The sequence below is a fragment of the Equus quagga genome, chromosome 19 (genome assembly GCF_021613505.1).
Source record: "Equus quagga isolate Etosha38 chromosome 19, UCLA_HA_Equagga_1.0, whole genome shotgun sequence".
Lineage (NCBI taxonomy): Eukaryota > Metazoa > Chordata > Mammalia > Perissodactyla > Equidae > Equus > Equus quagga.
This window is the reverse complement of record NC_060285.1, coordinates 11808234-11818927: the sequence shown is the minus strand read 5'-3', so window position 1 is coordinate 11818927 and position 10694 is coordinate 11808234. Positions and strand designations below refer to the sequence as shown.

Here is a 10694-nt window from a genome sequence, read left to right as displayed (position 1 = left end):
TAGATTCCCCAGAGCAGTCGACTGAGGACAGAGCCACTGCCCCAGGAAGTGCCAGCCACCCCAGGGGCTCAGGGCAGCCTGGACCACCAGGGGCCCCCAGAGCAGTGAGGTCCTGGCCATCAGAGGTGCCCAGGCAGGGGCTGGAGGGCAACCAGCAGGAGCGAGGGTGAGATCTCTGCGGTTCTGTTAGGAGATTCCAGAACCCAGCGTTTCCTCTCCTGAGGCCCCTCCCACCTCCAGCCTCCCCTTTGTCCATAGGAGAGGACTCCGGAGCCCACTCCCTGCCGATGCCTGGCAGAGGGGCTCCCTCCTGGCCTGGGAGCTGGGCGTGGGGCAGAATGGTGGTGCATGCTGCTTTAGAGCATTCGTTTGAAACTAGGCAGTGCTGGGTTCAAATCCCAACTCTGCCACTTAACTGTGTGAGAACTTAATGTCCTGGCACCTCAGAGTCCTCCCGTCTAAAATGGGGATATTAAGCTTTGTTAGATGAGATAATGCAGCGTCAAGGGCTTAGCATGAAATGGCAGCTGCTGTTACGGCTCTGAGGCAGGCTGCAGCTGTTTGGAACGGTCAGGGGGGCCCCGGAGAGCTGCAGAGGGAGGGGTGCTGGGAGAAGGGCATTGTTGATGTCCATAAGGGTTTCTGGGGAGCTGGAGAGGCCCTGAGAAGCTAGGTGTTCTTCTGTGTAGCAATGCATGTGTTGGCTCATGGACACAGCCCTGGGCATGAGGGAGCTAGTGTCTGGGCACGGATGTGGGTGGATGTGTCACCAGTCCTCTCTGCAGATGCCATCCCATACAGATGCTAGGTTGCTTGTTAGCGTGTAGCTATGGGAACACGCACATAGCTATGGGAACACATACGCAGGTCCTCATGCATCAGAGCTGAAAAAGCCTTTAGGCTTAGTTCTAACCTCTCATTTTACAGATGGAAAGACTGAGACCCACATGGGGGGAACGGAGGGCAAAACAGGAGAGGGTCCCAGACATCCTTACTCCCCATCCTTCCACTGAGCATGACTCCCCAGGGACCACCCACCCCCTGGGACACCTACCTACTGCGTCTGGCTCTGGCTCAGTGCCCAGGTACCGCCCCTGGGAACGTGAATCCACCAGCTGGAACCTCTTAGATTTCAGGTTCTCCAGCACCTGCTCGTAGGTCTTGAGCAGGGAGCGGTCCAGTGTGGCTTTGAAGATGGCCGGCTCTGGGTGTGAGGGCTCAGATGTCACCGGGTGGCCCTCCTTCAGCCAGTTCCGGAAGCCACCATTGAGCACAGACACCGTGCGGTGGCCAAACACACGAAACATCCACCAGACCCGAGGCGCGTAGAAGCTGCCCAGGTCGTCACCATCATACACCACCACGTGCGTGTCGTTGCTGATGCCCAGGCGGCCCACGTAGTCGGCGAAGCCCGCCTCGCTGGGCAGCATCATCTCATAGGGCGACGCCGCGTTCCGGCACTCCTCTATGTCAAAGAAGGAGGCGCCGGGCACATGGCGCTCTAAGTACTCCTTGCGGGCCTCGCGGGTGCCCGGGGAGTACCAGGACGCGTCCAGCACCCGCAGGCCAGGCCCCAGCTTGCCAGCCCGGACGGACTCCGCCAGCCACTTGGTGGACACCAGCGCCCGGTAGAGAACCTGATGAACCATGGTCTCAGCTCTGCACGTCACCTGGCGCGGATGGGAACTAGGAAAGAGACTGGCATGAAGCTGTATGTGCAGTGGAGTGGGGCCTGGCAGGACGAGCTTTTTCCCTGCCGCACCTGTTTACAGCAACCCCGTGGGGCTGGGGCGTGCAGTGGGGTAGGTTCAAAGTTTCCCCAGCACAAGCCTGCTCCGCCCCTCCCTGGGTCCCTCCCGCGCAGGAGGGGGTGGGGCTTGAGCTGCGGAGGGCTCCATTCGGGAGCTGGCTGGGAGGGCGACAGGCCCAAGAAGCTATAGTATTCGCCCTCGGGATCGTGCCAGAAAAGAGCAGCGAAAAGAGGCTCAAGGTTGGGGAGAGATGGCAACTCGGGCCTGGAGCCCGCTTTCCCGGGAAGGCAGGGGAGTAGGCGCGCGGGGGAGGGTCCGCGCCTCTAGCAAACCCGCCCACCGCCTCGCGGCAGCCTGCGCTCGCCCGCCTCCAGAATGCCCTAGTCCAGCCCCGGCTCCGTGCCCTGTGCCCAAGTTGGGTCCGGGCTTCCCGGAGCACCCCGACCCGCTCTCGTTACGGGAACTTTCCCCTGGATCGCAGGTGGCCTGGCCAGCGGCCCAATCCCGAGCGGCCTGCCGCCGCCCCCACCCCGCCGCACTCACTCGCCCTCGCCGCCGCCCTGGAGCTCGCCCTGCCCGCTGGAGAAGTTGGCGCGTTCAAAGCCAGAGCCCACAACAACCCGGCCGGCCCACACCATCGCGTCGCCGCCCGAGGGGGGACAGAGCGCCGCCCGCCGCGCCCCCGCGCGGTCCCCGCCCAGCCGCGCCCGCCCCGCGCTGCCCCCCAGTGCGCCGCGCCTCTCAGAGCCCCGGGGACCCGCCGGGGGCGCGGGGCGGCGCGGGCCGGGCGCGGGGCAGAGATTGGCGGCGCGGGCGTCCCCCCGGCCCGGCCAGTGGAAGGCGCGGGGCAGCGGCGGCTCCGAGTGGCCGCAGCGGTGGGCTGTGCCGGAGTCTCCTCCCTTTGGCCCGCCGCAGGTTGGTGGCGGGAGGAGAGGACGGCTGCGGGCGCGGGGAGGGGGTGCCCTGCCGCCGGGGCCATGGCCAAGCCCGGAAGCCGGGAGCCCGAGACCTGGGTAACTGCTGCGGCGTCGCGCTGGCCTGTCCTTAGGGGGCGGTGGATCGGTGGGGTGCGCGGCGAGGGGCTCCCCCGCGGGGCCTGAGCGGAGGAGGCGGCCGCAGGCTGGGAGGAAAGGCGCACCCCTCGGTTCGCCCTAAGGATGGCCGTGCGCGGCAGCCTGGGGAGGCCTGCAGGGGGAGGTCTGGGTGAGTGGCGGGTGGGGAGCCGTGCGTGGGGGTGGGGATCATCGGGTGGCGCAAGAGAGGGCGGGCGGGAGGGAGGAGAACTCATAAAGCCGGACAGAGAGGCCAAGGAAAGAGGCCAGCTGACCCAGAGGCTCCAGGAGGAGAAACTGGCAAAGAAGTGCCCGGAGTGTAACGAAACTAACGTGTGTCAAGGCCTGCTTGGTGAGGCACTTTGCTGGGTACTCGGACGGTGTTCCTACTTCCCACAAGAGGCCTGCGCGGTAGGCCAGGAGCTTATTTAAAGACCAGGGAGAGAGGCTGGCCGAGCCAGTCGCTGGGGACACGCGGTGGAGTTGAGGCAGCCTGTTGTCCTCCCAGATCTGAAGCCCCGTGTGTCACCGGCTGCCTTGGTTTTCCCTTGCTCAGCGCCAAAGCCTCAAACTTCTGAAAAACTGCCTTTGGTTTTAATTTAACCTATTTAATTGTGTTTATATGATTTAATTTTTAACAGTGGCTGTGTTTAACAACCAGTTGGCATAATTCCTGGGAATCCAGCAACTAGTTCTTTGCAAGCTGGTGGGACACCCCTGCCCCTACTCGGCTGTCTGCCTGTGCTGTTCCATATGCCTGGGGTGCTTTTCTCATCTTCCTTTTAAAATTTCTTTTTATTCTGAAATAATTATATTCTCACAGGAAGTTGCAAAAATTCATACTTTGGGAACATTTGCCCAGCGCATCCTCTGAGCTCTGTGCTGTGCAGTCGGGGGGCAGAGGGGTGCCGGGACCGACGAGGCTGGGCAAGTCCTCGAGGAACGCCCAGGCTCAGTGGAGCCCTACTCTTGCAGGGCCAACCCCAGATGGCGGCCTGGCACTCCCACGTCCCCGAGTGCAGGTGTGTGCTAGGGGATCCCGAGGTGGGCCCAGGGCTGTCCTTTCTGTCTTGGAGTCCTTCACTCCCACAGCATCCCCACCTGCAGTGGTCCAGGCCTGCCCAGCACACAGCGACCTGGTCCCCGCCCTTTGCCCTTCGCCCTTTGCCCTTCTAGACACACAGCCTGCTCTCCCAGACCCTCTACCTCCGGCACGTGCAGTGCATAATGATGGCCCCTCTACATTCATGATTTCATCTTCCCTCTAAGAGGTGAGGGTCGGAAGCCCAATGGACACAGCCCAGGAGCCGAACAGGCCGGACCTCACACAGCCCGTTAAGCACCGGACTTACTTGGGATTTGTGCTGACTTTGGGGGCCTCTGGCTCCCAAACCAAGGTTCTTTCTACTCTAAATGGATCCTTGGGGAAGAAAACAAGGAGCCCCAAGAATGGTGGGGGGGCGGGGCTGTGGTGGCTCTCACTGGGTCCTTCAAGAAGCAGCCTGTGGCATCTCCCAGCATTATCCAGCTGTGGGGAACCCCCACCGAGACTGGGATTGCCCCTCAGCCAGAGCCCCCTCGGCAGCCTCCTCATCCTGAAGGTCAAGCTTCCGTTTCCTGGGTCCCTGAAAAGGTCAGATCGGTTTGGACTTCCCCCTCCTCCAGGAAGCCTTCCCACTCCTTCTGCTCCCCCCTCAGGCTGAGGTCATGGCCCCTCTGCTCACACTGCACTCCAGACTTTCCTCAGTTCTGTTGTCTCTTGAGCAGGCCTGTGGCCCATCTTTACCATCAGGGCCTGGCAAAGTCAAGAGTTTCTCATTGTCCAGCGCACTTCCCGTGTAGACGAAGTGGGTTCCTAAAAGCCAGCCTGTGATGGGACTGTGGGAGGGGGCTGGGCACAGGGTATCCCACTGTGGACTCATTAGGCCCTGGTCATCGTTGACCTGGGGCTGGGGAAGAAGTCCAGCCTCAGGAGCTGAAATCTGGCTTCAGATCCTGAAGCAGCCCCTGACCAGCTCTGCGACCAAGGGTAAGGAGCTTGCTTATGTCCCTAACTGCCAGTCGCCTCATTCACAAAACAGGCATCTTGGTGCACCCTCTACCAAAGGCTGGCTGACCGGAGCACGCCACAGAATGGCAGCAGGACAGCCTGGTCTGGACATAGAGGTTGTTCTCTGCACAGGGGGTGCACAGCTGAGGGGTTGTGCGGCGTGGACCCACTCATGCAGCCATGTGCCCCATGGGAACTCCGCCTTTCTCTAGCCGGCACAAAGGCACCTAGTGGACTGGGGGCTGCCTGCACAGGGGCTCAACACGTTTGGAGCCTCCTGGTGCTGGAAGGCTGTGGGCTGACCTGTCACGGTGGACTGGTGGGCTGGTGGGCTGGCACACTCTCAGCTGCTGGCCAGCGGGGGAGGGGAGGGGAGCGGGAGAGAGGCACTAGGTCACTGTTGCTGCTGCCACAAGAAGGTCAGGAGAGAAAGCTCAGGCTCAAGGGACAGAATCTGACCTTGCTGGGCTCCCAGGGCCTGCAGAGCGCATGTCCGTGAGAAGTCTGGATTCTGGTGTCAGACTGCTAGTGTGAAGGCTGGCGCCACCACGCTTAGCTGGTGACCTTGGTCAAGTTAGTGCACTTCTCTGAGCCCCAGTGGGTCCTCTGAGAAACAATGAGAACAATACCAAACCTCTGGAGGCTACTCAGCAAATAAGTGGGAACCTAGTCTGTGTCCCGCAGTGTCCTAAGGTAGTGAGGATTAAGTGGCACACAGCAGGAACTCAGTGAGTGCCAGCTACTATTCCCATGAGGCCGCTGATATAAATGTTTGATGAATGAGTGAATGAATTCCACCAGGGTCCCTGGTTGGTTGCAGGTGAAGCTGAGCTGCGTCTTAGGGAGGGGCTGCCATTTTGCCCTTACTTGCCTTAAAGTGCCAGCAGGTCTACCTGCTCCCCAGGAAGCAGCGGTGAGGGGGTCCCCTGGCCCTCTCCAAAGGGTCATGGTCTTGTGGTCACTCTGTCCTGTGTCTGTATCCAAGGCCGGGCGGGGGAGGGCGGGGGAGGCCCGGTGGCCCAAGTCTGCACTGGCTTCGCCACCAATGGTTTTCCGCGTTCGCTGGACACTGCCCTCCGGGTTCCACCGCCCCGGCCCCCAGCCCCAGCAGCGTTTCTCGTCCCCGGGGCCGACCTCTTCCTTGATTCCCTCCTGACATCCTCCCTGTCGCCCAGTCCTGCAGCCCCAGTGTCGCCGCCGCCATGGCCCCGCAGCAGCTCTTCCGCGCGCTGGTGTCGGCGCAGTGGGTGGCCGAGGCGCTGCGGGCCCCGCGTGCCGGGCAGCCCCTGCAGCTGCTCGACGCCTCCTGGTACCTGCCCAAGCTGGGCCGCGACGCGCGCCGCGAGTTCGAGGAGCGCCACATCCCGGGCGCAGCGTTCTTTGACATCGACCAATGCAGCGACCGCACGTCGCCCTACGACCACATGCTGCCCAGCGCGGCGCACTTCGCCGAGTACGCGGGCCGCCTGGGCGTGGGCGCCACCACCCACGTCGTGGTCTACGACGCCAGCGACCAGGGCCTCTACGCCGCGCCCCGCGTCTGGTGGATGTTCCGCGCCTTCGGCCACCGCGCCGTGTCGCTGCTGGACGGTGGCTTCCGCCACTGGCTGCGCCAGGGCCTCCCGCTGAGCTCGGGCAAGAGCCGCCCCGCGCCCGCTGAGTTCCACGCCACGCTGGACCCCGCCTTCGTCAAGACGTACGAGGACATCAAGGAGAACCTCGAATCGCGGCGCTTCCAGGTGGTGGACGCCCGCGCCACCGGCCGGTTCCGGGGCACGGAGCCCGAGCCCCGAAACGGTAACAGCAATGCGCAGAGGGCCGGGAGATCCGGATTCTGGGGGCCTCCCTGGCGTTAATCCTCAAGTGGGGCAATAATCCTTGCCCCAGCCCCATCCGTGCTTGGGGCAATGACTACCCCAAATTCCTTGGGAACCCAGGGTGCCCTGTATAAGTGTGAGAACCCAAGCAGCCTCACCCCAACAGTATGGCTGTAGGGGGTCACTGCGGAAGGGGAGGGGTGGTTTGGGAAAAGCCCCAGAGGGATGAGGCCAGGTCAGGGCTATGCCATCCCTGAGGGTGATGGAGGTGGGCAGAGGAGGAGTCTAGGGCGTTGAATGGCAGGAAAGTCCCTCCCAGGGGCCAAGGCTTGCAGAGGGCAGGACAGAAGGGCGGTAAGGAGAGAGTGAGGTTGCTGCCCCAGCTGGGAGCAGAAACCCAATAGAGGGTGGTTGCTGGCTTGGGCTGGGGCAGCACCTTCTGCTGGGAGCTGGATTTCCCCAGGGAGACAGCCCACAGGAAAGCCCTGTAGGAGGTAGGGAGGGGTCCCCACAAAGCAGGGGGGTCCGTGGCCGCCTTGGTGTGAGCCTTTCAATGATGCCGAGCGGTGGGTGTTGTCGTTGTACAGAGGAGGAAATGGAGCCTTAGAATGGCTACCTTGCCAGGTCTCAGGAAGCAGCCGGCCAGGAGCTGAACTTGGGAGGCCGTCCATTTAACGCAGGGAGCGGTTGTTCCCAAGCCATTTCTCTCCTGCCCGCTTCGGGGGGCGGGGGGCAGTGCAGGGAATTTGCTACTTCCTCTGGGAAGCTCTCCCTGAATGGCATCCCCCAGGCCCCTGGGTTGGGGCATCGGGGTTGGATCTTCTGTCCTGTGCTTTCAGAGCAGCTTGGGCTCACCCTGTCCTAGCACTGTTTAAGATGGCCCCAGGGCAAGGACGGTCCATGCTCCCAGTGCATCCTAAAGGCTAAGCTGGTAGCTAGCACGGAGTCAGTGCCTCAGAGAGGTTTGGCAAATTCCGAAGGTCCCTGCAGAGCAATATTGACATTAGGTCAAACCAAATGAAACTGCTCATCTCCAGCAGTTTTTGAACCTACACAGGCAGCAATTTCGTATGGTTCAGCCTAATAAGGACGCCACCTTGAACCTGTTGGGTCCTGCAGCTCAGCCCCCAGTGGGAGGGGATGGAGCAACATAGGGCAGGAAGCCAGAGCCAGACCTGGGTTCAGAGCCCTCCCCCAGGCTGCACTGGCTGTGTGACACCTGGCAGGTCACCTGATCTCTGAGCTGCTGCTTCTGCATATGTGAAGTGGAGCAGAACATGGAACAGAAAGGATGTGGTGGGGGTCAAATGTTAAATGAGAGCAAGTGTGTAAAGCAGCCAGCTCCGTGTTTGCACACACAGGATGCACTCAAGAAATGGGAAGTGATACAATTAACGTGTGCGTCTCTGGTTACGGCTCTTTACAGAGGTGATTAATGCTCGCCTCAGTCATGCTTGCTCGTCTGTAAAATGGGGGATAATGATGCGCACCCAGCGGGCCTGTTGTCAAGGTGGACCCAGCTGGTATGCGTAGCAGCTCCATGTGAATCAGTGGAGGAGATCACCGTCCCATCATTCCTGCCCCACAGCCTGAGACTGGCCAGTGCACCTGTAATTTGCCACATCGGCCCAGCGTGGGGAGGAAGCATGCCTTGGTGGGGTTCAAGGTGTGGGGACAGCCTTGCTCCGACTGTGGCCATGCTGGGCTGAGAGCTTGCTTTTCTTCCTTTCTCCGGCCTGGTCTCTAGGTAATCACTCTGACTGAGCCCAGTTTCTGCATCTGTTAAGTGGGGATGCAGGATGCCTTCCAGCCAGCCATGGACTCAGAGTGCTGTCTGTCCACTAAGTCCTGAGAATAGATACCAACATGGGTCAGCAGCTCCCTGTGGGAGTGTCACCCCACTGTGAGGGGAAACTGAGGCAGAAGCCGCCCTAGAGTCAGAATGGCCAAAATTGGACCCATTGACTATGAGGGTTCATTTTGTTGCCAATCTCAGTTCCTGGCATGAAAATGGGAATGTCAGTAACACTGCCTAATGGGGGATGGTGGAAATGAAATGGCCAGTGGTGGAAAGGCAATGTGTGTCGGGAGCCCAGGGCAAGTTTCCAGAGATGTGGGTAAAGGGCTGACCCTCTCAATGAATGGTCACCAGCCTTGCCGAGGTTCTTCATGCTACGATCAAAACGGTCTTTTGAAGACAGAAGTCTGATTTCCCCTCGTGGTCCTGTCGAAGCCCGAGTCCTAATCCAGGCTTGCCGAGGGGCTCCCAGCCCCTTGGTTCCCTGGGTCCTCAGCCTCCCTGCTGTCTGGGCTTTCACCACGATCACCTTTAACCCCTCTAAGCACCATGGGATTTCATCCTCTGTCCCCAAGGACTCCGTCTGCCTGGGGTGCTCAGCCCCCACTACCCAGACCCCTCAACCTGGCTGAATCCTCCTCTCCCTTCAGGGCTTTCTCAGAGAAGCTTTATGGCCCTCCCGCCTCCCAGGTTGTGCGGCCTGCTGGTCAGCAGCACAGGCTCTGGGGCCCCTCTCCCCCTCCAGACTCGGGCGAGCGAGTTCGTGTGCCTTGTCTCCTCATCTGTACCAACGGAGGATAGTAATTTCTTTCGCATAGAGCTTGCGGAGGATGAAAGGAGAAAATACGCCGCGGGGCTCAGAACTGTGCCTGGCACAACATGAGCCCTCAGTAACATCAGCGGGTATTGTTACTATTAGTATCTTTTATAATGTGCCCCCATGGCACCCTGTGGGGCTTTTGGTAACACCCATGTCACCTGTAATTATTTGGTGATTGCCTGTCTGCCAGGCCACATCAAAACTCCTTGGCTGTGAGTGCTGTAGGCCCCAGTAAGGCAGAGGTCTTGTTTATCTTTGTTGTCCCCATGCGCATAGTCGGTTATCAGGAGGTGGGGGTGGGGGTGGCAGAGTGGGGCTCTGAGTTGAGTCTTAGGTTCGGATTCCAGCCAGCAATTTGCTGGCTGCAGGACCTTGGGTGATGCTGACCCTCAGCATCTCCGTCTGTAAAATGGAAATGTCTGTGCAGAGCGCCTGCGTCTCCTGGTGTGCGGACTATAAGAGATGAGGCGTATAGAAGGTTTCGGGCTGTGGCTGTGAGGGGGCCTCTGGGAGTGCAGGGGGCCATTCATACCAACCCTCACTTTGTTCCTGCCCTCCTGCAACAGGCATCGAACCCGGCCACATCCCTGGCACCGTGAACATCCCCTTCACGGACTTCCTGACAGACGAGGGCCTGGAGAAGAGCCCCGAGGACATCCGCCGCCTGTTCCAGGACAAGAAGGTGGACCTGTCCCAGCTGCTGGTGGCCACATGTGGCTCCGGTGTCACAGCCTGCCATGTGGCACTTGGGGCCTACCTCTGCGGCAAGCCCGACGTGGCCATCTATGATGGCTCCTGGGTGGAGTGGTACATGCGCGCGCAGCCAGAGGAAGTCATCTCAGAGGGCCGGGGGAAGACCCTCTGAGGCTGGGCAGGACGCAGGAAGCTCGGGGAACACTCAGCCACCAGCTGTGCGCAGCCTGGTTGTTCAGACTCTGCTTTGACCGGGAGACTCTTTCTTCCTCCAACTCGAGTGGCACATAGGGCGACATCCCAGAGGCCAGGAATTCGGTTGACTTGTGGGTACCCAGTGGAGGCAGGAGATAAGGTGGCGGTGGCACACGGGGCCGGGAGCTGCCCACATGGTGCTGAGCTGGGTTGCAGCCCTACCTCCTGTCTGTCTTGCTCTTGAGGAAATAAAACAGCCAAGTGCTAAATCCTTCTAACTGTGGGGTGGCCTCAGTTTTCCTCAGGAGCCAGGGGTTCCAGCATGCCCAGCAAACAGAGCTCCGTGGAGCCTGGGGGTCTTGGGGATCCTGTCCCTGACTTCTGATCTGTGCTGGGGCCCCAGCACCCTTCCATTCCTGCCACCAGAATACCCCCAGTCAACCGCCCTCCACCCTATAGTGCCGGGGGTCGACCTTCTGGCTTCTGGGCTATTTAAGGTGCATCTTGCTGTGATGTGT

At 60.7% G+C, this 10694-nt stretch overlaps 2 protein-coding genes across 6 annotated transcripts in view; one reads left to right on the top strand and one right to left on the bottom strand.

Moving 5' to 3' along the window:
• The window catches only part of TST (thiosulfate sulfurtransferase), a 7173-nt gene extending 4655 nt beyond the window's left edge, over positions 1–2518 (bottom strand). Inside the window, exons 1-2 of the mRNA XM_046646097.1 lie at positions 2295–2518; positions 1055–1686 (exon numbers count right to left, since the gene is read on the bottom strand). Coding sequence (XP_046502053.1) covers positions 1055–1686; positions 2295–2389 — 727 coding nt within the window. The 5' untranslated portion in view covers positions 2390–2518. The remainder of the gene's footprint in view (positions 1–1054; positions 1687–2294) is intronic.
• Positions 2519–2530: 12 nt separating this feature from the next.
• MPST (mercaptopyruvate sulfurtransferase) lies at positions 2531–10454 on the top strand. Of its 5 annotated transcripts, XM_046646098.1 has the most exons (4): positions 2771–2954; positions 3779–3825; positions 6029–6650; positions 9855–10454. In XM_046646098.1, the coding sequence occupies exons 1-4, from the start codon at positions 2909–2911 to the stop codon at positions 10151–10153; spliced, it is 1014 nt and encodes a 337-aa protein (XP_046502054.1). In that variant the 5' UTR covers positions 2771–2908; the 3' UTR covers positions 10154–10454. The 5 variants fall into 5 exon arrangements, with proteins under 5 accessions (XP_046502056.1, XP_046502058.1, XP_046502054.1 ...); XM_046646100.1 differs by lacking the exons at positions 2771–2954; positions 3779–3825 and adding an exon at positions 2531–2666; XM_046646102.1 differs by lacking the exons at positions 2771–2954; positions 3779–3825 and adding an exon at positions 2620–2764.
• Positions 10455–10694: the final 240 nt, after the last annotated feature.

Bases quoted from the DNA above. Each gene is read 5' to 3' on its own strand.
- MPST (XM_046646098.1), top strand. From the start codon at position 2,909: ATGGCCGTGCGCGGCAGCCTGGGGAGGCCTGCAGGGGGAGGTCTGG. The intron at 2,955-3,778 runs GTGAGTGGCGGG...CTACTCTTGCAG, and splicing joins GCCTGCAGGGGGAGGTCTGG to GGCCAACCCCAGATGGCGGC. The intron at 3,826-6,028 runs GTGTGTGCTAGG...CCTGTCGCCCAG, and splicing joins TCCCACGTCCCCGAGTGCAG to TCCTGCAGCCCCAGTGTCGC.